Source organism: Hemibagrus wyckioides, linkage group LG29 (genome assembly GCF_019097595.1).
Source record: "Hemibagrus wyckioides isolate EC202008001 linkage group LG29, SWU_Hwy_1.0, whole genome shotgun sequence".
Classification (NCBI taxonomy): Eukaryota; Metazoa; Chordata; class Actinopteri; order Siluriformes; family Bagridae; genus Hemibagrus; species Hemibagrus wyckioides.
The window spans coordinates 10,114,598-10,140,421 of NC_080738.1; the positions used below are offsets into that span (position 1 = coordinate 10,114,598).

At 37.7% G+C, this 25,824-nt stretch overlaps 2 protein-coding genes across 4 annotated transcripts; one reads left to right on the forward strand and one right to left on the reverse strand.

Moving 5' to 3' along the window:
* Nucleotides 1-1,384: 1,384 nt before the first annotated feature.
* Nucleotides 1,385-13,666, reverse strand: slc12a10.1 (solute carrier family 12 member 10, tandem duplicate 1). Of its 2 annotated transcripts, none has more exons than XM_058384433.1 (27): nucleotides 13,549-13,666; nucleotides 12,587-12,924; nucleotides 11,498-11,638; nucleotides 11,048-11,123; nucleotides 10,857-10,952; nucleotides 10,628-10,767; nucleotides 10,348-10,458; nucleotides 10,136-10,247; nucleotides 9,899-10,029; nucleotides 9,734-9,818; nucleotides 9,494-9,645; nucleotides 8,629-8,736; nucleotides 8,420-8,543; nucleotides 8,098-8,199; nucleotides 6,797-6,952; nucleotides 6,613-6,712; nucleotides 6,405-6,516; nucleotides 5,894-6,025; nucleotides 5,705-5,811; nucleotides 5,511-5,599; nucleotides 5,354-5,422; nucleotides 4,938-5,042; nucleotides 4,711-4,822; nucleotides 4,534-4,620; nucleotides 4,301-4,436; nucleotides 2,657-2,724; nucleotides 1,385-1,523 (listed from the first exon to the last, which is right to left on the reverse strand). In XM_058384433.1, exons 2-27 carry the CDS (start codon nucleotides 12,899-12,901, stop codon nucleotides 1,385-1,387), a joined length of 3,105 nt encoding a protein of 1,034 aa, XP_058240416.1. In that variant the 5' UTR covers nucleotides 12,902-12,924; nucleotides 13,549-13,666. The 2 variants fall into 2 exon arrangements, with proteins under 2 accessions (XP_058240416.1, XP_058240417.1); XM_058384434.1 differs by having other exon boundaries at nucleotides 12,587-12,917; nucleotides 13,549-13,662.
* LOC131349082 (kelch-like protein 33) lies at nucleotides 1,498-24,687 on the forward strand. 2 transcript variants are annotated; one of them, XM_058384435.1, is made up of 9 exons: nucleotides 1,498-6,533; nucleotides 6,641-6,725; nucleotides 17,170-17,942; nucleotides 18,587-19,029; nucleotides 19,478-19,600; nucleotides 21,341-21,460; nucleotides 21,711-21,961; nucleotides 22,616-22,786; nucleotides 23,586-24,687. In XM_058384435.1, the coding sequence occupies exons 3-9, from the start codon at nucleotides 17,174-17,176 to the stop codon at nucleotides 24,109-24,111; spliced, it is 2,403 nt and encodes an 800-aa protein (XP_058240418.1). In that variant the 5' UTR covers nucleotides 1,498-6,533; nucleotides 6,641-6,725; nucleotides 17,170-17,173; the 3' UTR covers nucleotides 24,112-24,687. The 2 variants fall into 2 exon arrangements, with proteins under 2 accessions (XP_058240418.1, XP_058240419.1); XM_058384436.1 differs by lacking the exons at nucleotides 1,498-6,533; nucleotides 6,641-6,725 and adding an exon at nucleotides 15,274-16,649.
* Nucleotides 24,688-25,824: the final 1,137 nt, after the last annotated feature.

Below are 25,824 nucleotides of genomic sequence, written 5' to 3' on the forward strand. Positions count from 1 at the left end.
GCAAGTGAACATTTTGTCCTCAAAGTTGATGTGTTAGAAGGGCAAGCATAAGGATTTGAGCGAGTTTGACAAGGCCTAAATTGTGATGGCTAGACGACTCAATCAGAGCATCTCCAAAACTGCAGCTCTTGTGAGGTGTTCCAGGTCTGCAGTGGTCAGTATCTATCAAAAGTATCCTTTAAGCACTGTAGGTTTGGCCCTTGTAGCCCCCCCCCCTTAAAACTAACAGGATGTAAAGGATCTGCTGCTAACATCTTGGTGCCAGATACCACAGCACACCTTCAGGGCTCTAGTGGAGTCCATGTCTCGGGTCAGGGCTGTTTTAGCAGCAAAACGAGGACCAAGACAATATTAGGCAGGTGGTCAGTGTTATGCCTGATCAGTGTAAGTTTTAGTGGGTGCAGAAGTTCTAACTATGAAAAGAAGCCATTTTAAGAAATTCAGGAAATATTTAAAATTAAAAAATTAAAATTCATCATAGTTTTTATCAAATAGATCTACTCGCTGCCCCAAACAATTGAAATCATATTTACACACATTAGGAATATGAATAATATGAGCCACAAAAAAAAATGCATCATCTGTTGTTGATATTTAATATGTAATCTCATTTTATTAAACGTCAAGAATATTTTTGTCTATATAACATGAAGTAAAATATATAACAATGACAAAATGGCGACACAAAACACCAAAGTCTTTGCCTGTAGTTCACCTCGACACAGCTGAATCTTTGGGTTTAATAGAATAATTGAATCAAGTATTTATGAGTTCAATAGATGATTAGTGTCCAACTTTAACCACCATTAATATTACCATTTTGTGGAGAATCCTCAGTGGTCCAAGCGTCACATATAAAAAATATAATTTACTCAAACATAGCACAAAATATTGCCAGTAAAAACAAATGATTTCTGTACTTAAATATTGACGTCATTATATTAAGGTACCAGTAAGTTGTACAATAGCTTGTATGCTTCAGTTACTGAATAAAAAAGTAACATTTCCATACTTTAAAACACACTTTATCAGAAGAAGTCAATTTTTGGAAAGCCAAATTTTTTCAGGAACCTCACAAATTGATATTGTTTAAGACTATTTTTCTGTAAAGTATTAACTCTGCATTGGAAATAAACTGGAACGAACACTACATGCCCACAAAAACAGATTTAGACAAGTGAGGAATTTCTCCATCGAAGCTTTTAGTAGTTTTCCCGAAATATCTGTCTATTTTCATCTTAGGCATCTTTAATGCATATGGAGTTAAACCAGCAGTAGCTGAAAGCTTTCTTCAGAAACATACTCAAGACTTTAGGTACTGAAATCTCAGAGATTTGGTCGACTGCATTATCTGATCCACCATTATGACTTGTTTGTCAGTGTGTTACTGGCAGTAGAAAGTGAGTACGTTTGTCTGATTTCCTCGTATAAACAGGACAGGGCAGTGAAGTCCAAAGCTCAGAGTATCCAGCCAAGCCATATAGAGAGAACTAGGACAGTCGCTTTGAGGGACAGGCAACGAACTGTGTGACATACAGAATAGGCATTAAGATAACTGGTCCAATTTGCTTTTCTGTTCATTGATGTTTTGAGGAACAAATACTACAGCATCAATAATCAGCTCATAATAATGAGTTAAAACTGGAAAGTGTTTTAAAGCCAAATTATATACGCTCACCTTCCACTTTATTAGTGACACCCGCCCATTCATGCACTTATCTAATCAGCCAATCAAGTGGCAGGAAAGAAATGCAACAAAAAAAATCATACAGACACAGGTGGAGCTTCAGTTAATGTTCATATCAGACATCAGAAGTCGGATTTCTGTGACTTTAATGGTGGCATGGTTGTTGGGTTGGTTTAATTATTTCAGAAACTAATGATCTGGGATTTTGGGATTCTCTAGAGTTTACACAGAACAATTGCAAAAAACAAGAAGCACATGCTGAAGAGATCTGAGCTCAAGCTGCCAGAATAGATATAATGTCTCAAATAGTCATTCTTTACCATCATGGTGGACAGAAATGCCTTTCAGCACCCACACAAAAACACTGACCTTGAGGTAAATGAGCTACAACAGCAGAAAAACAAGAACAGGAATCCGAGGCTATCATTAGCCTAGACTCATCCTGGATAATTGGTCCCATCTTCAGCTGTAAGGTTACTTGCCTCAGTGTGAAACCTGATTTGGTTTGTTGTAGCTCATCCACCTCAAGATCCTGAGATGCTCACCACCATTGTATAGAGTGCTGATATAAGTCACTATATCCTTACTGGCAGCTCAGACCAGTCTAGTCATTCTCCTCTGCTCTCTCTCATCAAGGTGCAGAACCTATTCACACGGAATGTTTTTGGTTTTTTTTGCACCGTTCTGTATAAACTGTAGACAATGTTTTGTGTGAAATTCACAGTATATCAGCCCATCTGGCACCAACATCCAGGCCACAGAGATTTCTTCCTCCTCATTCTGATGTTTGATGTGAACATTGACTGAAACATTCGGAATATTTCTGCGTGATTTCATGCATCGTGTTGCTGCCACATGATTGGCTGATTAGATAACTGCATAAATGAGCAGGCGCACGTGTGTTCCTAATAAAGTCGATGGCAAATGTACATTTATTAATATTTTTATCGCCTGAGGGTCAGTACTCACACCAAGATCAGAGCAGCATGTTTGGAGTTCCTCCTAATGATCTCATTCAGTCTCACCTTTCTCTCTGACTAAAAGATAATAAAAAAAAAAGAAAGACATCATTCAACAAGGACTAATATGCAGGGCAAATGGGCTGATGATAATGTCATTTATCACAAAACCTCACAGTGTTGCTTAATCTTTCAGAGGAGGGTAGCTAAGGCATGCTCAAAAAGTCTGCATGAAGAAGGAAGATGTTCTAAAGATAAAATAGATTTGAAAAGGAATCAATAGTTAACTTATTTCTTATTGTTATTTACAAAATCTGTTAGATATTTATCAAGAACGCAGACAAATAGGTCTGCAGTAGGAGTAATAAACTTGCATTTATTATCTGTAAAGCTATTAATAAAGAGCATGGGTATGAAAACCAGTGGTGGCCAGTGATAAGTAGGGGAAAGAGAAAAATTAGGACCGATTTTGTATTCTGAACAATGCAAAATATTGTGAAGCATTTTGTCTTTATACAGTCACGCCAGCCCACCAGTACCTCCACTTCCCAGAACACACTGCAACCTACAAACATACAGTATCTACAATGGACCCCAGTACAACACTGGTACCTTCCCAGTAACCCGAGATCTAACCATACACACTTGCTCCTAATCACACACATGCTATATAAATACAGACTCTCAGACTCTGACTTACCATCAATGCATTGTATATAATCGCACTTTTCTAGTTTTTGTAGCTTAACAAGGCAAGATGTAGGCTTAATAGTTAAGGGTAATGCTCAGAAGGTCCCCCCAGCACTTGAGCAAAGCCCTTAAACCTCTCTGCCCCAGGGACACTTAACTGATATTGTGCTCTGACCTCAACTTCCTAACATCTGGGATAAGCAAAGAAAAGAATTTCACTGTGCTTTAATTAATATGTGAAAAGGCTGCTGTGGCTAGTTTCTGGATTTGTCCACATTGCACTGCTGAGACCCTGACTTTCTACATGTCCCTGTCCCAGTTTTTGAAACTGTCTGCAGTCTCTTTTTAATAAAAATATATAAAAAAAAAAACAAATAAAAAAAATAAAATAAAAGGTTTTACCAGGTTATGAGAGTAAATAAATACATTCTTCCTAAAAACTGATCTGAGTTGGGAAAGATGATTAAAACATGATGAGGCCTGTAGCAGTGCCTGAGGTGTCATTTTAACTGGCAGAGCTCCAACGACCGATGACAGCAGTGCGGGGGCTGTTTCCTGTCACAGCTACTGAAGAGCTCTTATTAATGGCTATAACAGGGTTGTGTAACCGTATAACAAACAATCCATGTTGGTCATTGTGATCCAGATCTATCAGGCCCAGCATATTCTCTATATGTTAACTCTATAGACTGCACAGGCTGGGATGCAGAATGCTGATTCCTGCACACATACCCACGATGCATCATTACACCCCAGTGATCTGCCTGATAGGCTTGCACAAGCACAACTTAATGCTGAATCAATGAAACCTGCTGCCTCAACTCTATGACCTATAGCAGCTGAACCAGAGCCTTACTGAGTGCAGGGCAGTTGCTAATGTTTGCACAAAAAGCCACTAGATTTGCTAAAGGGCTTTCAAAAGTCACTAATTGGCAACACTGCTTGCCATCTGTCACAGACACACCTTGAGCCTCAATGCATCCATCTGTTTATCTGAAACTTTCCATGGACAGGATGTCTTCTGCTGCTGCTCTGACTCCTGTCTCTGCTGCTCCTCTCTGACCCTGAACGACGCAACTGAGTCCTCAAATCTCTTCAAGCTGCAGGAAATAATACATTTTTTAAAATGCTTTCTGATTAAAAGTGGACTGCTAAAGTATATTCAGTGTATTTTCAAGCTTGTGGAAAACAACCTACTTTTTAGAGGAAGGCAACTTTTCAGTGTCTGTCATGACAATGACTTCATGGACATCCAAACGAAATCTTTGTAGTAAATCGATCATCCTGAGAACAGATTCATAGTTAGTTATGGTGAATGTAACATCTCATCATCTATGACTATGGATAAACATTTCATATTAAACAAAAATATACTCTTTGCGCTCGTCCTCCATGGTCTGCAGCTTCCCTATGACAAAAACACGAACTTTACTTCTCCTCCAGTGCTTTCTTCTAGTTAACAGATATGGCACCAACAGTGTCAGACCTGAGGTAAAAGTCAGGGCCAATCATTACACAAAAAAGTTTATGGTTCTTTAAAGAAGCATTATAACTATTGTTACTTTTAGTATCAAATCCTACCTTTCTCAATAATACCTTACCTCCGTCATCAGAGATCCAGTACACGTCTATGGTCTTCCGTCCCTGGTTGTTTTGAAAAACTGTTCTGCTCTTGTTATCAATGACGTGGTTTGTTTTTTCATCATCTGCGGCAAAGCAAAGAGAAATGTGATATCAGGGTTATGACAAATGTAGTTTTATGAAGCAAAATAGTTAAATAAGGATGCTTCCTCATATAATCTCACAGAGATTTCCCTTTCCACTGTTACCTCGGGTATTCTCATTAAGGATTAAAATAAATTTCATTTTAAACTTAGTCATTTTTAATCTAGTTTTTAATATTTCTGTAAAGCTGCTTTAAGGCAATTTCTATTGTTAAAAGCACTAGACAAATAAACTTGAATTGAAATCGAAATAGCACATGTAAACATAGAAACTTTAAACTTAGTTTCTTTACCTGATTCTATTTCCGATTTCTGACTCTGTTCTGACTCCATGGTCTCATCTGCCTCGAATGCATGGTTTGCTATAAAGAAACAGAATATTCATTATTCGCAAAGCTTGTACAAACAGGAAACAAACAAACAATAAATAAATAAATAAAAGATATATACAGTTATCTTCAGACTCCAACTCTTCTGCAATGTCAAGTCCATCCATCATTTTGAGAATACACACTCCATAGTTAGAATCGAATGTATCACTGGGAAGAAGTAAAATTGAAAGGCAGTATGGTTATTATGGTAAAAAGACGTTTACTTTATTATCAGAGGAAAAAAAAAACGTTACAACTGCTGATTTTACTCACTATATGGTGTTAACATAATCCTCCAGGTTATAGGGACTGCACTCCTTCCAGTTAGTCTTGAACCCCATAACCAGGGTATTAGGCTTAAGTTTTCCTAAACCAGAAGCCTTTAAGGGATTAAAATAGTTATTTAGAATTGAAAAAATATATAGCAGTGAGATTAAAAGTCATTTGGTGTAGTTGGTGTACCTGCATGAGATGCTGAGTTCCTTCTCTCAAACTGTTTCCCTTAAAGGGACTGTAAAAGGAGTGGATTTTCCTACTGTTCAGCCATTTTACTAATTTGTCTGTACTGGCTTGGGAGGTGACAGACTTCTCATCCTGGAGACACAAAAACATTTATCCATATTAAAGGATCTATAGCAGCTACCGGTTGTTTAGGGTGAAGGTTAACATGCTTCCTCTGAGACTCATGAATTCAGCCAACTATTTATTTTTATTCAAACTGCTGCTAGTGCTAGTCACAGGCCAGTGGATCACACTCAGAGTAAAGTGTATCTGTATTTGCCCTCAATCTCATACATGAGATTAGATTATATATATATATATAAAGTATATAGTGAGCAGTATAAAGTGAGCAAAGATGGATATTGTGCATAGAATATATGAGCTCACTTATACATGTATTTATCTAGTATTGCTGTATTTGTCTTCCCACAGACGGCCATCTTTATAACCCAAGGACAGTCCTCATTCTCACCATGAGAATATTTCCGCAGATCATCAGACTGGCATTCTTTGTGAAAGAACCCACAAAGTCAACAAGAGCTGGACGCAAGTTTGGAGGACCGGTCAAAACCAAACACTGAGGTCTGAAGGAAAGAGAAAGGTAAATAACGTTATTAAAACTTATAGGGAAGAGTAGGTTTTTTACACACTTTTGTGAATGAACCATTTTTTAGTTTCACCTGAAATTCTTGACATGATCTTCTACAGTAGCAAGAGAGACTGAATAGGATAGAGCCATGTTGTAGGCACCAGCCTGGACAGACGAGCCCCAGTTAACCTCTAGAAGAAATAGGTAACTATTACATACATTTGTTGAATATTGCATTGATCTAAACTTCATAAGAACTGTCACGAGTTACTCACTTGGTTTCTTGTAAATAACATAACCTAATAAAAAGAAGATGATGCCGAAGGTGATAAGAGCAGCCCACCAGGTGAGCAGGAACATCAGCACCACAGAGATCACTGCTCCAAACAGAGCAGTCCAGCGACTGTAGTATTTAAAAGACGGCCTCCACCCTGTGAGTGACAGTAACAATAGTGAGACGTTACATAATGAAGCTGAAAGAAATACAAAGCTGAGCCATGAAAGGTCTTGAACTAACATCGACTAAAGTGAAGGAAGTTTGGAGAACTCATGATCCAAAACATACAAGATCATCAGTCAAATATAATGGAGAGAGTGTCATGGCTTGAGCTAGTAAGGCTGTTTCAGGAACAGGATCGTTAATCATTATTGATGACGTGAATTCATGATGGCCGGAGCGGAATAAATTCAGAAAAATACAGAAAAACATTCTGTCTGCTAATTTAAAAAGAAATGCATCCAGTATAATGGAGGAACTTCATCATGCAGCAAGGCAATGACCCCAAAACACACTGCCAACACAAAGGACTTCATCAGAGGGGAAAAGACTGGCTAATCGGTCACCAGACCCTAACCATATTGAGCAGCATTTCACATCCTGAAGAGGAGACACCCAAAACCAGCAACAAACATCTGAAAGAGACTGTAGTACGAGCCTAGAAATACAGCACAGTGGTCTGCCATTTTAAGGCAGTTATTCATGCAAAAGATATGCAACCAAACATTAAGTATTATTTACTTTAAGTTACTAGACACTTCATCAGCTAAGATTTGGGTGGTCTGTCACCAAAGGTGCCATGTTTCAAGTTGGTTAACAATATGAATAAATGAATTTATCGTCTCATATCGTCTTTTGATCTCAAGCCCAAATGTCTTCGGTGTGTGGCAAAAACAAAAGAATTGCGCTTGCTGTTTTCAGAGTTCTCTTTAAAGAGACAGTTTCAGTATCAGAGCTTTGTAATGGTCAGTATGTTTTCCTTCATGGGAGGCATTTTAGGACAAAGAACGTTCCAATTTCTCAGTAACATTAGCTGTCCTCTTTAAGACTGAGACTGAGAAACAGAAGCTGTGGCAAAATACTATGTTACTCTACAATATGTTTTTGCCATAGAATAATTTTCCAAGTTATGTATTATTTTCAACAGAATAAAAAGATATAAGACTGCACAAAGGTTTTAACAACTAAACACACCTTCAACATTATTCCAGTCATCTTATGCTTTAGGAGGCCTGGCATAAAACCAGTCGTAACACTGAGGAGGCTAATGATGGATAGCAGTCTGAGGTAGCTTCTCACCTGGTGAGTTGGTGATTGAGGCATGGAAACAGCTGAAGTTGATGAGAGCGTAGGAGCACAGGAAGAAATTAGAGATAAGAGGAGCGATGACGTTTAACTCGGCTGAAAAGACATGAAAATAAACATAGAAATAGAAAACAGAAGGACTGAATGAACTGGGTTGTGTAACTGATGTTGTGTAACACTGATAAAGAGTAACATGAAGCATGAAGGCTGAAATATAAATAATTAAAATGCATCCGTAATTTTTTTTCATGAACCAATCACATCTTAATATACTATACATCTGAAGTACAGGCTACACCACCAATTGTAAACTTACCGATGAGAATGAAGGCCAAAGCAATAAAGTAGGTCAGAACGTACGCACGCAGTGGCTCATTATTTTTCCCATAACCCTTTGCAAAGAAGCCTATGTATGGGTATATGTTGTCCCTGCAGAGACACTAATAATAAAAACTGATGAGTAGGTACAATCGTTTTCAAACTGATATATTGTTTTGGTGCTCGGTGGCTGGTATTCCATCTTACTTGGAAGACTTTAGGAGCAGAGACCAGGAAGGCGAGAGCTGATGATAAACTGGCTGCAAAAATGCCAGCAGTGATGAGCGGGCCAAAACCGGACACCATACTGAGAACCTTAAATGTAGATGAACATAGAAAAAACAAGGTAAAATCACAAGCACAGACCTTCTAACCTGAACTCTGCATTTTAGCACTATAGTCTAGTACACTTCTATTTTTTTCCCCTTAGTATGAATTAATTCAACAAGTCAATGATGGCATGATTAACAAGTTCTTAGAGAACTCTTGGAAACCCTTCCCTTCAGCTCACATTAATAAACTTTTAGCCGGAGCTCACATCTCTATTTTCTCACCCTCTCTTTCTATCAAGGCAAATAAGGTTTGGAGTTCTTTAATATGAAATAAAAGTGAAACATGTATGATTGACTTGGCTGGCTGGTATATAGTGGTCATCAGTAACCATATTTATCAAGGATGCAACCAAAAAGTGCAACGAAAACGGCCCTTTTTGGCTGTAAATTAGTGTCTTTGTTGTTTTTTTAAACACTTTCCTTAGTAATTTTATATATAAAATCTTTATCCAAAAATAGCAGGAAAAAGGGTTCATGTAGATGATTACCATAAAATCCTGAATATATATCTTCCTTAGACAAGATTTGTGAAGGGAAATCTGATTTCTAGTTAATGCCATTGACAATTAATCAGTAATAAAACTTTCAATATAAACTACAAAGAATATAAGCAGAAAGATTATGATGGGCTTTTTAAGGTTGAACACCACACAGTGATGAAAACTGTAGATGAATAATCACAGATGCTGATAAAAGATGGACAGATTTGATTAGCAGAAATCAATACAGAAAAGCAATACCTGAAAGTTGTTGGCCAGGCCAAAGGAGCAGGACTGGCCTTGCTCACACATAGTAAAGTTCCAACCTAGCATGCATCCTAAACCCTCACATGAGATGTTCACTGGTAAACTGTCATTCAGGTTTCCAGAAGCATCTCGTAACACACATGCCCCTGAGAGAATGAGAGCCAAGTTGAACACACACAAAAAAAGCTGCAGTATGACTGCATTCTCTTCATGTCTCTGTTCACTAACACTCACCTACAGTTATAGTTATTGATAAATAGCTTATGGTTGTCCAAAAGATGGCCATTAGCGTTCCTTTGGGAATAGCAGTTTCAGGATCCTGGAAAAAAAACACCACCATTGTATGTTAGTACTACACACTGCTTCAAAGAGTTGTTTAAAATGTCGGCATCTTGTTACCTTCAGATCACCAGAGATATTGGCACCTGCCAAAATACCAATTGCAGAAGGGAAAAAGATAGCAAACATCTGGAAGAAATTTCCCTCTGGTCCTCTCCATTTAGGAAATAAGTTCTCCATCAAGATCTCATCTAAAAAGTATTTATCTCAGAATAAATAACAAGCAAAACACTTGAAACATGAAAAGCCCTGTCTGTATGGGAATTATAAAACTTATGTGACTTCATGGATACCCACATCTGTAGTTGAAGAAGCCCATTGACTGCTTCTCTGGAGTGGCTGGTATCACAGTGCCCACAAAATAGTTAGTGAAGGTCACAATCAAGACAAGGAAGAATAAAATCTGAGTCTGAAAAAAATGTGAGAGATAACAGCATCATAAAGCAGAAAGTCAAAGCAAACAGATACAGGTTAAAGTTAAAACTGATGATTTGAAGAGAATCTTTCACCTTCGACTCCCATTCCATTCCAGCCAAGGAGATCAGCAAAAGGCAAGTGACTGTGATTGCACCTATTATACGCACATCATTGATTTCATCCACAACGAGAGCATTATATTCCTGTGTGATAAAAAAATCAGAAGGCAAATCTCACACAGGACATAGACAATAAAACATTTAGACTAAAATACCAATTCAATCTGCTTCTTCCTGTTTGGATGGACTTTTAGACTATAATTAGTTAACACTGTTATAAAAAGATGTATCATTGATATCGTTTAAATCTTACGATGAGAAGATCTCGGACAGTTTCTGCAAATCCCACAGTGTTGAGCGCACAGGCAAGAGCATTGGCAAAGGAGAATACCACACCAATGGGACCCCCCAGTTCAGGGCCCAAAGTCCGTGATATCATAAAGTAGGCACCACCTGTAATGACCAGGATATAATTAAATGTATTTAAATCCTGGAACAATTGTATTTTAGTGGGAATCTTTTGGTTTGGCTTTGACACTCACCAGAGGAGACTCTCCCATTGGTGGAAATAGCCGACACTGATAACGATGTGATGGAGGTTACCAGTACAGACATGAAAATGATAAGCCAAGTGGTAACTGCAGGAGAAATGGTGGAAATATGAGTAGTTTTGAGGAGTACTGCAATACACCTTACTATCTCATCTACAGCAAATCGGTTTATTTTGTCTTACGGATTCCTGCTTGAGCCGTAATCCAAGGCAATCTCAGGAACAGAATTACTCCCCAGATATTCAGCATGCATCGAACCTAAATACAAAACCCAGCAATAAATAAATAGATCTTTCCTCAGTCATAATAATGCTGTCACTACCCAGATAGCAAAATAGGTCTGGACCAGATCTGGCCCACCCAATGCACTTACACTCAGCCCACATACCACAGAGAATGACAGCCCTTTGGTGACCCATATCAGAGGTGGGATATTTGCCAGAGGTGGGCCAAACATGGGCCAGCACTGGGCCACATCACATAAACCAAACCATAACCGGGCCACATCTGGCATGCCATCATATAAACAGTGCCATCACTGCCAGACCTGGTCCACATCTGGTTGACATACCACTTGCCATGCCAGATCTGGCCCAGACCCGTCTGCTATGTGGGTATGCTGTCACCCTCACCATGACTCCTGTGACCCAGCCAAAGCGGACTGGTTCGGTTCTCTTCCCTTCAGTGTTGTTCTGCTGCTTCTCATCTTGCTCGTGGATCACTGCTAGGCTTTCTGTTCTTAAGTCTCCTCTTTTATTACCTGACTCAAAATCCTGTAACACACACACACAGAAATACAACACATTCATTTTGAACTGAACGGTTTTACGCTCAGTTCTTTATCATTGAACTTTCGAAGACTTCAGAAAGGAATAAGAGTTAAATCTGTAATGAACTCGGAAATGACATCGGCCTGTAAGTTGCTCAGGAGCACTTGGTTGCACAATTCCAGTTATAGAAAGGACATATTTATATTCACATCTAAATGATTATGGGTTCCCTTTGGAGTCTGGTTCCTCTCTAGGTTTCTTACTCATATAATCTCCTTGCCATCTTTGCTCTGGTTTTTTGGTAAATTTCTGTAAAGCTGCTTTGAGACAATATCCAATGCTAAAAGCGCTATACAAATAAAATTTCATTGAATTTTAATAAAGCATTTTTTGTGCAACTAGGCGACTATTGACTAATTCATTCAACTTATAATTAATGTTTTGAAGGTTGGTTGAGGTAAAGAAATGGTGAAGAATAGAATAATGTAATATTGTGTAGTTTGTATATAGGATTTAGAAATGCTAAATCCTGTTGCTAATACGGGGATCTTAACATCCTGAAGAATATCTGCTTAGATCCATGTGAGAGGGAAACACTCCGTAAATTTTTAATCCAAATTTTTATATTTCTGTAAAGCTGAACTGAGACGATGTCTAAAATCGAACTGAATTGATCTGTTTATTATTTCACAGGTTCTGCAGATAGACAAGCCAGAGAAGACTTTATGGTTCTGGATTTCAATTTAATTCAATTTATTTCAATACAATAGACTTTTAACAATGGACATTGTCTCAAAGCAGCTTTACAGAAGTATAGAAACATAGAATTTATTCTTTTGTAGTGTAGAGTGTAGTGTAGAGTATAAGTCTGGACCTATCACTGGATCTTGGGGGTTCAAAGGGGTCAATCAAAGAAAACGAAATGTTCGAATGACCTGAAAGGTTACTTACTTCAGAAACCTTGCGGAGAATCTCCAGTGATGGTCTGCTTCTTCTTTGTTGACCTATGGAGTTGGTGTAAAACTCGAAATGAGGCACTCGGTCCACGGTGCTGTAAATGGACTTTCGTTCGTTCCTTGAATTCTGGTGTCTGGAGGTTTCCCATTCCAAGTTGATGCTAATTTCACTGTTACTCTCGCTAGACTGTATTGCTCCAGCAGAACCCTGACTCGGGTATTGTCGTGGCACATCTTCAGAAAAAGAAATGCTACCTTGAGGCAAGCTACTGAGATCCATCTGCTTGTGTTTGGAGCCAAGGTGCCCCATTGATGTATTTAATAATCTGTACTCTTCAAGAGAGAAATAACAGTCAGAGAATTCGGATCAAGTGTTATACGCACAAGCAAAACTGTTTCCTTAGCTCTCTAATACTTTTTACTAACATTTTCTTTTCTAAAATTTCACTCCTCTATGCAAAGATCCTTGCATGTAAACCATTTTCCTGGAGACATCATCACTCATAATTCACCGGCGTGTCAGGTTAGGATATTCAGCATGAGATCCATTAGTACATTTTGCCTCAGCTGATAAGACTCTGTTGATTGTGTGTCATTTGCACAGTCATTTTAAAAAGATAAGTGATGTTTAAATAGACATCTCTCTTCGTAAATACTTCACAAACTGGCGGGAGAAAAGGGGTTTATGAAGCCAGCTAAAAATGCGCTCTATGACAAACACATTAAATGATTAAATTATTTTTTTATTCTCGTTGAATTCAGATTTGTTTTATTTATCTTGTTATAAATAAAACAGAATGACAGAGGAATGAAGAATATGCGTTTGGAAATGCAACAAACCTGATTTGGTTGCTATGTTAAAAATGAAACCTATTTAGGGAATAATTTGAAACAGCTAAAAAACAACAACAAAACATTCATATTTTCCAGTTCTTGAAAGAAAGCATCACGTCTTACCGTAGTATATATGAGGTTCAGTTGAGCTGAGATGCTTTTTTGCGCCGTTCTGTACAGCTTTTCTGTTTAAAATATTTGTAATTGTTCTCTAATGCTCCATCTCTAGCTTGCTTTCTCACATCTCTTCAGATGTTTACTCTTATACTATACCTTATAAGTACACTCCTCCCCTATAGGTGGGTGGAGCTAGCACATGGTCGAATCCTCCATTCATGACAAAAAAAGAATTATATCGCCTTTTTTCTCTTTTCTTTTTCTTCTTTTTGATTGCTGTGGATCGTCCTGATGGATTTGGACTGCGATTGTCAAGAAAAGTTCTGCCTCCATTCAAGTCTCATGTCTCCATCAGATGATAACTCTTCTGGACAGAGTAAAATATTGAAAATAGTATAGAGTTAATAATTCTAGAAAGCTAGAATGTTTTTTCCTGGTTGCACTTTTTGACCATATTGTACACAGTTATAGAAGTCACACCTTTTGAGTGTGATTCCTCTTGAGGTTTCTTCCTCACATCATCTAAGGGAGTTTTTCCTCAACATCACCACCACCTCTGCTCATTATGAATACATTTAAAACTGATGTATTTCTGTAAAACTGCCTTTAAACTATGTCCATTGTTAACCGTATTATACAAATAATATTTAATTGAAAATGATGATGATGATGATGATCATCAGCATGCAGACTTTCCTAATTTCAGCTTACAATAATATCACATTTTCTCTTGCATGTCCTTCAGCTGATATGCTCTTACCACTTGAGTTAGAATCTTGCTTAACTCTTACATTCAATCATTAACCCCATAAAAATAACCAAGGTTAGATGAGTAAATCACACTCAAGGACTGAAGCTCTATAAACCGTCACAAAAGGTTTGTTATGTATATCATATGTATTGCCAACCTTCTTAAGACCTTTTCATAACCAGGAACACTAAACTACATAGGGTCTTAGATTCATTTAAACTAAATATATATTACAATAATAACTATACCGAAATGAAAAAAAGAAAAAAACTTTATATGTTAGGTACCACTGATAATATATAAAGAAGCTGTAGACATGGACTGATATCCGTTATCATTATCTCTGGTACAGATGGTGATGTTTCTGGCATCCATATGTGTGCACATGGTATTGTTATCCAAGAACCAGAATCAGATAACAGGCTAGTATCACAATCGGCATAATAATAATAATAATAATAATAATAATAATAATAATAATAATAATAATAATAATAATAATAATAATAATAATAACAACAACAACAATTCTAAGACAACAAAAATAAAGTGTAGAAGGCCATTTAACACATTTTAGCCTAAGGTACAACTGTGTAACAGTAGTAGACAGGGAAAACCTCTACAGTGAAAACAAAACTGGGCCCAAAATGGAGCTCTGAGGTATCCTGCAAATTGATTGCTGATATTAACCAACTACTTGAGATCATCACCCACAAACAGGACATGCAGTAAGCAAGCCTTATACACTTATGCTTAACCTATTTTTGATGCTTTGTTGTTGCTCAGTAGTAATTTTTCTTCTTAAGTTTTCATCTTAAACCTTTAGTGCATAAAACATGCAACTGATAAAATGGCAGTGCATGTAAAAAGCTCATCGATTAAACTGCCTTCCTGCTCCATCTTATATATATATATATATATATATATATATATATATATATATATATATATATATATACAGAACAAACTGCTCCCTTTTACTTTCAAAGCCGTGTCCTCGCCTACTTAAAGGAAGTTCCTGTCAGGTGGAAGAAGAAGCACGTATTGTTCATCAAAGCAAGTGTGAGGTTTTAAAAGATTCCTCAGATATCACACAATGCTGGAACATCGGGAACTTTTGTAAGTCATTATTTGATATTCTCAGTATTACAATTCAGCCTTAAGGTTAATGATCATTTCAGAGAGGTTTGTAGTATTAATAATTTCTATTTTACCAGAATATGTAAGCTTTAGTTATGGAAGGTGTGATACATAGCCAACGACACGCACACACACCTATAAAGTTTGCAATGGTACACTTATATGGTCTTCCGCATCAACTATAAATGGTTTATTTACATTCTTCTCAGAATAAGAGCTTTGGAAAACTACTGATTCTCTGTGGCACATCATTCTTGATCAGTGTTTTTTTCTCCTTCTAGCTCCGGAAGAGTTCCTAATTTACCCAATTTCCTTTGTTTTGTGCTTTTTTGATTGTACATTATTGCTGTTGCATAAAATGTGGAAAATTTCCATTACAATGTATGTGGATTGATATTTAATATGACTTAAAAATTGTTAATAGGCACTTTTGAGGTTTGAGGGATAAATGAAATGAAGGAAAGAAGAAAGGGTTTATTTAAAGATGTTATTTAATTCATAAACATGATTGAGTTACTGCTTTTTGAATGTAAGGTAATATAAATATTTGTGTCATTTAACATTGCATTAATGCATTTAATCAGAGACCATTTTAAGCGTGCTTTACTGATTTTAACTGATTAATTACTGAAGAAGAGTCCTGACCCTGTTAATGTACAAATCTGTAATAAGCCTGTGTGATTTTATCATTCAGAATAGGTTAAAAATGTGGGGGTTTTTTGCTTCTAGTTAGGCTCATATGCTAATACTGGGGACCAAAATATGCAGAGTTTCCATATTTGGCTCATGGACAACTGGACCTCACTTGGATTGTGTAAAATAGGTCCAAATATCAATCCTTCACTAACCATGTGTATCCAGACTGCACAAGAAACACACTGCATGGGGCTGATGAAAAAAATGTTAAGAACGTGTAATGTTGAAATATCGTCAATATTCTAAACATGACCTTTGTCTACTCTCTTTTATTTGAATCGGTCTTCCTTGGCACAGTGAAAATATTCAATGGAAATGTACACCTTATAAGTCTATTATTAGCACGCTAACACTGGCACACTCCCATTGTCCTGTGGTGTATGAAAGTGACTGGATACACTCTAGAACTGAGATATAAATAACTGTGTTTTTCTCAGGGAGGTCAGACTTAATATTTAATCGTTTAAGCTGACCAAGACATTTGTGCTTTTGCTTCTTTTTTTTTTGTAGCAGACAAATGGTAAGTTTTGAATATGATCATCAAAAGCAATGTAAGTCTCGCACAACCTTGTAAGTGCAGTCTTGTATGACAAGGTCACCTTGTTTGTGAAATGGAATTACTGACATTAATGACATTAGTAACTTTACTGACAAATGTCATATATTGTAGATAACATTTGCAGATGGATTTTTAGTTAATGAAGCCTGTGTTATGTATTCAGTACTGTCCTGGGTCTTTTCTTGATAAAGTGAAATTGTTGCTGGTATAAAATACATCAGAAACTCAGACTCATGGGTTTTTTTTACTTTGTGCTGATGGCCATCAAATCAGGCAAAAGGCACATTTTGCAAAGATACATATCTCATGAAATGTCCTTGTACATTGCTTTAGATAGCATATATAATGCTTAAAATTGTGTCTATTCTATTCTGTTCTATTCTATTGCAAAAAAAAAATATAACAAATGTGTTTTGCAGTTTTAAATGTATGAACTGTTGTGTTGTAGTAAATGCAATAGCTTTTTTTATCCTCTCCACAGAATAATGTCTCTGCAGCAAAAGCAAGAAAATAAGCAAGAGCAAGAATTATCCCTCCGTCAGAGGATGGCATTATTTCAGGCCAGTCCTTCAGTGAGGCAGACAAGCAGCAAAGGAAGTGGTGCATGTAAAAGAAAACAGGCTGAAGCAGAAACAAATACATCCATCTCCCCATCCCTTCATATTCAAAAAGACTATAAAGGCTGCTCTTCTTCTACCCTTAGTAATGCCCACCTCATTTCTACCTCATGCCCCCCATCATCTGACACCTCCCCCAGTCAAGAGCTCACCTCATTTCTGCTCCCTTCCTACTGTGACTCTCTCTTTAGCTCATTACACAGTTTAAAAGAAGAGGGACTTCTGTTGGACTGCAGCTTACAACTAGATAGCAATACATACAAAGTTCACCAACTGGTGCTCGCTGCTGTTAGTCAAAAAGCAGAGGAGTGGCTGTGCTCCAACAATACAGAGGTGAATTTGTATAATTTAGGAGGACCTGGGTGTCATATAACTTCTGCAGGACTGAACGCTGTCCTGAATTTTGCTTACCATGGAGAATTGAATATGATTTTCTCTGAAGCCAGAGATTTGGAGGAGATTCTGATGGCTTGCAGATGTTTGGGAGTGGATCGACTCTCAGAGATGTGCAAGGCTGAAGATATGTCCTCGGGGAGAGAGGAGAGAGAACACAGCCTTCAGGCGATCAGGGCACTGTGGGAGAGACGTGTTGGCTGTGATGTTATCATGGAGGTGGAAAGTGGAGAGCGTTTCCCTGGTAATTATATGTTTTGATGAAGGGAACTTACAGGATTGATTACTTACAGGATTAAGACATTACTACTGAGAATTATCGTACAGGGTCTAATAGGTGTAAATGTTTTGTATATACATACACACAGTGCACACAGAAAAATATTGTGCAATTAGTATTTTGATTAGATTCTGTTTCTTTGAGTCTAAAGTCTATTAACTCCTAGTTGATCCTCCAAAAAAAATTATTATAGTATAGAAATGAAGTAAAGAAAGTAAAGTACCATGGTTCCTGGTTATTATACTTGCTATCGTATTTCATGCTTGTCATGAAATCACTGCTGATGATGTACTGTGGATGTATCAGCAAGGTTGGGAGATGTTTCACCATATGTAATCAATGGCAATGATAAAACTGAGCTGAATTGAAAAGGTTGAGTGATTGGGAGACCCTGAGAAACAACTGCTTTTAACAAATCAGCCAATTAACCAGGTTTTATTTTAGTGCTTGTCTACTTTAATCTCAGGATTTCTACTCCTGTAAATGCTTGGACCTTGAAAAAGTGCAATCTGATTATGTGGTATGATGACGATGATGATGATGATTAGATATATAATGATGACAAATGCTATTTTCATTCCTTTCCTTCTTTTTTATCTCTCCCTCAGCCCATCGTGTTATACTTGCTGCTGGTGGAGACTACTTCAGAGCCCTCTTTTGCAGTGGGCTACGTGAGTCCAAGGAGGAGGTGGTGTGTTTGCGAGGCATTGCATCATGGGTGCTGGAATCCCTGCTGGAGTTCATGTACTCTGGACAGTTAAAGCTGGGCTGGCAGAATATCTGGGACCTCACTGAAGCATCTCTGCAATTCCAACTGCAAGGGGCGCACATACTATGCTCAGAATTTCTACATGATCATATGAACGACGCTTCCTGTTTGGACACTATGTTTCTAGCTGAGACATATGGACTGGAGAATCTTGGTAGGGCAGCAGAAGAGTATGCTTTAGCTCACTTTCAGCAGGTTTCAGAGAGAGAGAATTTTAAAGATCTCACCTGTACCGTACTGGAGCGTCTGTTGGAGAAGGATGAGCTGAGGGTAGACTCTGAGGTGAGTTGACTCATTACAATGTGTACAACTAAAGGTCACCAATAAGAACATTATGATCCGTTTTCTCTCTCTCATCATCAGTAGCAATATATGACTAATGTAAAACAGCAATAAAGTTTTAACAAACGACTGACGAGTAAAATTTTAACAGGGCAACACAGTGGTGCAGCAGGTACAGTTGGTACATCAGTTCCATGGTTCAATCATGAGCTTTAGTTTTACAGTCTTTGAGTTTCACATGTACTCCTAGTACACAATATTCTCCAACCTCACAGATACATGCATCTAGGTCTGAGGTTTGACACCCTGCCATAGGCTGGTATCATTCTAAACTACAGAAAGTGGTTACTAAAGATAAATGAGTGAATGAATGAATGAATGAATGAATGAATGAATGAATGAATGAATGAATGAAACCATTAACAAAGACAAATTTCTCTCTCTCTAGGTGGTGGTGTTCAGGGCCTTAATGAGTTGGGTTGAGGAGGATAAAGCACACAAGATGACCAATTTACAAGGACTTCTCCAGATAGTCCGCTTCCCACTAATGAGTCCAGCAGAGCTAGAGGAGGTACATTACTTATTTGCTTATTCATTAAATTTGCTTATTCACTGTTGAATTGGATATTCTCATCTAGCAGCATTACAGAAATCTGGACAATCTGGAAATAGTGAGAGTGAAAGGAAAACCTTCCTAACATGAGGAAGGAGTCTTGAGATTGTCCAGATAACTGTAGGGCTGAGTAAGAAAAGTTTTGGTACTAATAAAGAACCAGCACCTCTTGATCAAAGCATGATTCAAAGTTTACGGTCAGGTACTGTGAGAGTGTGTCAGACCTTCCTGTGTTTCTAGGAATACCGGACTAATTAGATCTTGTTTGTGTGTGTTAATAGAGCTGTTATCAACATAGCAGTGGCAACTAATACCATGTTTAGAAATAATTCTACCCCGAGGTAGCATATGGTGATAAAAGAGCAATAAGTGTAGATCATAGCGTTGTGGAACTCCAATTTTTACATTTGAATGCATAGAGGAGTCACCACGTACAGCTACAAACTGATAATGACCAGTCAAACCAGACACGAACCAGGGGAGAGCTGTCCCCTTAACTCAAATCTCTGATGCAATACAAGCAAGGAGACACAACCCTGAACAGAGGCCAAAAGTGGGTCATTTACCACTTTAACCAGTGCTGTTTCAATATAGTGATGAGGCCTGAATCCTGATTGAATGATTTAATGAATGGTATTTCTATGTGTATATGAGCCTAGGTTCTGAGCTACAACCTCTTTAGGATGTTGGAGGGTTAAGGTTTGGTTTTTACTCAGGACTTTGATAACTGTTAGTTCACAGGATTTAGGACGATAACTACTACTAAGGGAGGCATTGATTATTTTAATAGATGTGACTGTATGTTTAATGTGGGAGGAAGGCAGTATCAATTATATTGCAGGAGCCTCTTTCCCCATGCCTTCATGAATTGATCCGAATCTAATTTTATACTATTTCAGCTACTAAACCACACTTTCAGAGTATTTCTACATTTTGCTGTAGCTCATGAAACACTCTCTCTCTCTCTCTCTCTCTCTCTCTCTCTCTGTTTTTTGGAATAAGAGTGAAGACTTAAGGCAGTTAAGAGATCAGTCTGTTTAGCCTAATGGTCTGCTGCTGGGCTCCACCTCTGGACTGTCACTGATTAGCTAGGCCTGTTCTGAGACTTTAAGTTAGGCTACAAGAGGTTTTACAAGAACAAATGGGGTGGACACCATCCTGCCCTAAAAGAAGACAAAAGACTTGTCACCTGTTCACCCTGCTGTGAAAGCTCTACTGCTGGGTTTGATATCTCTGCCTGAGACACCCAAATCTCTTGTTAGTTCACTCTGGTGTCTGGACTTCTAATGCTGAAATCTGAATGCTAACTAGTCTACACAACTAGTCACAAATAAAGCTATTATTTATGATAGAAAGAGAAAGGCTAAACTTTCTCTGCCATGTTGAATTAATCTGTAGAATGATAGACTTTACACTTTTAAATGTAACAGGTTTCAAGGATTGATAATAAAATCTGTGTGAATACAGTATATTGTGTTGCAGTTCTATATAGTGTTATAGTTATATATACAGTATTATCCACAAATGAGCTATTGTCTCTGTATTGTATTCCCTGCAGATAATGCATAGATGTACAAAGTCTTCATATACATACAAAGCTCAGTACTGAATTATCCTACTATTCATGGTGTCTCAGTATAGTAAACATTGTGAAAGACTGATTACAAATGGCACCTATTTTCTGTTCTCTTTTGTCAGGTTGAGGGCTGCAGTCTGCTACGTAGAAATGCAGAGGGAAGGGAAGCCTTACAAATAGCGAGGAAGCTTCTCAAAGGAAACCAGAAAGTGACAGGATGTAAACCACGTACCCCAAATCAGGTAGCATGTGCATGGTGCATGATAAATGCTAAACCTCTTTGTAGCTGAAATGATTTAGATATAAGGGCAGCTCTACACTATCAAATGCATTATTCACTATGAATAGTGGTTTATTTGTTTGCAAATATAATTGGTTGAATAGTCTGTGAGCATTTTCTGAGGAAACTGATTATTGATGGGTGCCTATTATTATGCTAATTAAGTGAACATACATAACATGCATTATATAAAAGTCCTTTCTCACATGAAGGTCTTGGTGTTGGTGGGAGGGGACAGTGTGAATGACAACTTTGAGCGGCGGGAACCGAACCGGTCCCTGTGGTTTGCTCAGCGATTTCTGAGAGGAGAAGGACTCATTCGGACTATAGAGTGGGAACCTTTGGTTCAGCTACCAGAACCCCCACGACTTCGCCACTGTGTGTGTGTGCTCGATAACTGTCTGTACATACTGGGAGGCCGCAAGTACTACGGAAAACTGGATATACTCAAGTCTGTGGTGAGGTAAAACACAAACATGTCACTATTATAATTCAGCAAGTGCTGCACAAGTTTGTAAGAAAATGAAGTGCAAGACATTTGGAGGAAAAGCAGAGGAAACAGCAACTAAACACATTTATTTCATTCATTCATTTATTGTGCTTAACTAAGGAGTAAATGTCATATAGTGAACATTAGCAGTGAAAGAATGATCTGTTTATTTGCTTTCCTAAATGTGACACACTTTTTCCTAACAAATCTTACCTTTATAAGTGTCTCAGGTCCTGTATCATGTAAATTATAATAGTTAATATTTACATTGTAAAATGGCAGCTTCCTATTTTCCAGCTCCATGTTTTTTGTCGGCATCTTTGGTCTAATCGCTTTGCCATTTGTCGTATCAGCTCTTAATCAATTATTCATAATTTTGCTTTGTTTTGGATTGTTGTTCTGTTGCAAGGTACCTGACCTATGTTACTATCCAAAACTCTATGCAAGCACACTATGGCTTTGATGCACTGATGTTCTGATGCTCTTGAAGTGCAGCATCTTCACGCAGCTCTTAAAAAAAGAATCACAGGCCCTGAGAAGGTCACTGTTGGACACTGAGAGAAAAAGAGAAGTTCACAGACCTTGTAAAATTATAAACAGAGGATTTGAATGTGTGTCTGTTTTCAGATTCAGCCCTGCCCAGGGTCAATGGGAGTGTTTACCTGATATGGCCAGTCCCAGAGACTACTTTGCTGCTGTGTGTTGGAGAGGCAAGGTGTTTGTCCTGGGAGGCAACCGTGATGACACAAATTACCTGGATTCTGTGGAGTATTACACACCTGAAGATAATACTTGGCGGTACAGTTAATCTACCATCAATTCTTTAATAGTTTGCTAAATAGTAAAATAAGACAATTAACAAATTTTTTAAAACAAAAAAAATAAAGAAGACATATTTCCAATACATAATCATCCTAGTTAGCTTTCTATACATCCCTATAACTCCACTAGAGACAGAGTTTTACCTGACAGGGCTTCTCACTTAAAAATGAACATTTCAGATAAAGGTCAGTCCAGCTGTTGGTAGCTGCTGATTTGTCTGGTAGATGTTTAAGCCTCTTCTGAGGTTAGATAAACCACTTTCTTGGAAACATGACAGCTCCAGTGCATGTGGCTGCTTCATCATTACATTTCTGCTCACTTTCAACTTGACCACTGGGGGTTTAAGGAACAATTCTCTTCTAGTTTCCTACCCCTGGAGCAGAGAGGGTTAAGGGCCTTGCTCAAGGGCCCAACAGTGGCAATGACCCAGAGCCTAAACCACTTGAGCCACCACCGCCCGAGTAGTTATCTTCACTCACTAAAATTCCCAAACGAGGATAGGAAAATGTCTCACACTGAAAGCCAACAGTGACTCATAATATATAATATGGTCATAAATAATTTATTTGTTTATACTGATTGAAAATGTCCCATCAGTCGACTCTTGCCAGTGGATTTGGAACACTTGTGTACTGGTAAAAATGGTTAAAAATACAGTGCAGTTGTGTGGCTGTAAAATACACCAGTAGAGATGAACATGATATGAATAGAAAAATAAACACTTTTTACATCTGTTTGATATTTGCTTTTTCTCTGCATCTGTGCTCTGTTATAGGTCGGCTCATCCTTTAGACACGCCCATCTGTGGCCACGCTGCTGCCACATTGGATGGTGAGATTTTCATATCAGGTGGCTGTGACTCTCACCTACGCTGTCTTCCTTCTCTGTGGCACTATGATCCTGTGTATGGCTGCTCAAACAGAGCTCCAATGGCAAGTGGAGCTGGACGCGCAGGTCATGTGATGCTGGCTGTAAGAAATCAACTGGTTGTGGCCGGAGGGCTACAGCCGCTGCAGGTGGGTTTTGGAGACCAGTTACAATGTGAGGCATACGATGTGATGCAGAATCGCTGGATGCCTCTTCCCCCTCTGCCTCGACCCCATCTTTCTCCTGCAGCCACATCCCTGGATGGAATGCTGTATGTCTTGGGAGGGTCTTCATCTGATTCAGGATATGACACACCATGGGTTTATCGATATGACCCACAGGACAAATTCTGGGACAAACTAGGAACAATGCCTCGTGCTTATGCTGACCTTGCAGCATGCATGCTTCAATTACCCATAAGCCTCAGGGGTTAATGTTGACGTCTGAATATTATAGAGTAAGATTCTGTTGAAAACTGCAAAGTGAGTGTAAAAAGGTATAAATTGTGCACAGAGTATTAAAGCTAATGAATATAAAAGTACACGGTCAGTTAAAAGTAAAGTCTGGAACAGTTGAACATTTGTCAGGATTTAGATGTGTCTGTATTATCACAATTTGAGTCCTAGGGTCATCAAATGTGTTTGAATATAAACTTGTGAGCAAGGTGGTCTGAAGATGATGTGAGCCAGTGGAGCTGTAGTCAAGATATGGCTGCACTTCCTGTTTGCCGGCTTCAATGTCATTTCTGTTTGTTTGTTAGCAGTTAACCAATTAGACATGAAATGATGTCATAGGGTGTGTTGGGATCGGCACGATGCAATGATTTATTTGGAAAAAGAGAATTTTATTCACACATCAGAAGTTATTCGCATAAATATACATTGAAATGTGGTCCAGTGGGAATAATGGTGCAGTGACTATTGGTACTGTGCTGTTAGTGTGCCAAAACTCACAACATCTAAGGGCTGCCACAGAATAATAATAATAATAATAACAACAACAACAACAACAACTACAATAATAATAATAATAATAATAATAATAATAATAATAATATTATTATTATTATTATTATTATTATTATAACAACAATAATAATAATATATTAATAATAATTTATTAATTGCACACCCCAAAATAAATCAGTATTTTAAAATGATGAAGAAATAATAAGGAATGAGTAAATGAAATACATAACTACTTTGGTTTAGGTCAAATACAATTTTGAACCAAAATCTATTTATTTTCTTTCCTTAAAAAAGTGTTTAATTGTTAATTAATTTAGTAATTAAGTCTTTAATTCTTCTTCTTCTTCTTCTTCTTCTTCTTCTTCTTCTTCTTATTATTATTATTATTACCTTGTGTGTTTTATATAATACAGTCTAATGCATGCTCATGTTTGTTTTGTTTATTTTTATTTTTTTATTTGAACTGAACTACACAGCCCCGGTTTGTACCATTATAAAATCTTGCAGGAATGTTGTTTGCATGTATATTAACTACATGGATATTAGTTTAAACAATAAAGTAAACCTCATGACACTAATGACAGAAGTATTACTGTGTTTTTTCGCCAGTAGTTTAAAAATACTGTATACAATATACTTAAAGTATTACTTAATCTTTTCTACATTACAGCCTTTTACTTTTCTAGATTATTGCTGTCTAGATCAGCATACTGATCCTGTACTGTATATAAACTTCACATATAATAACTTTTGGAGAATGAGCTATTGGTTTGGATTTAGGTATATAATTTAGTAGTTTTGGGGGAATTATGTCAGTGTGGCCAGAAATTATTTATACTCTGGCTCATTAGGTATAAATATAAATTTTAAAGTATTTTGATATTTCTCTCAAATGTCTATTGTTAAAAGCCCTATATAAATAATATTTTATTTAATTAGAAAAAATCTCAGAAAAACGACTCAGTAAATGTTGTCCTTCAGCTGCTCCCTGTTCACAGTCACCATCATCTGATCCGCATATTGTGATTTTGGCACAAATTCTACACCGGATGCCCTTCCTGACACAACTCTCCCATTTAATCCAGGCTTGGGACTGGGAGTTAAAAGGTTAAATGGTGGGGTCAGTTCCCTCCCGGAGAATCAAACCCAGGCCGTGGCCGTGACTCAGTAAACACTGCT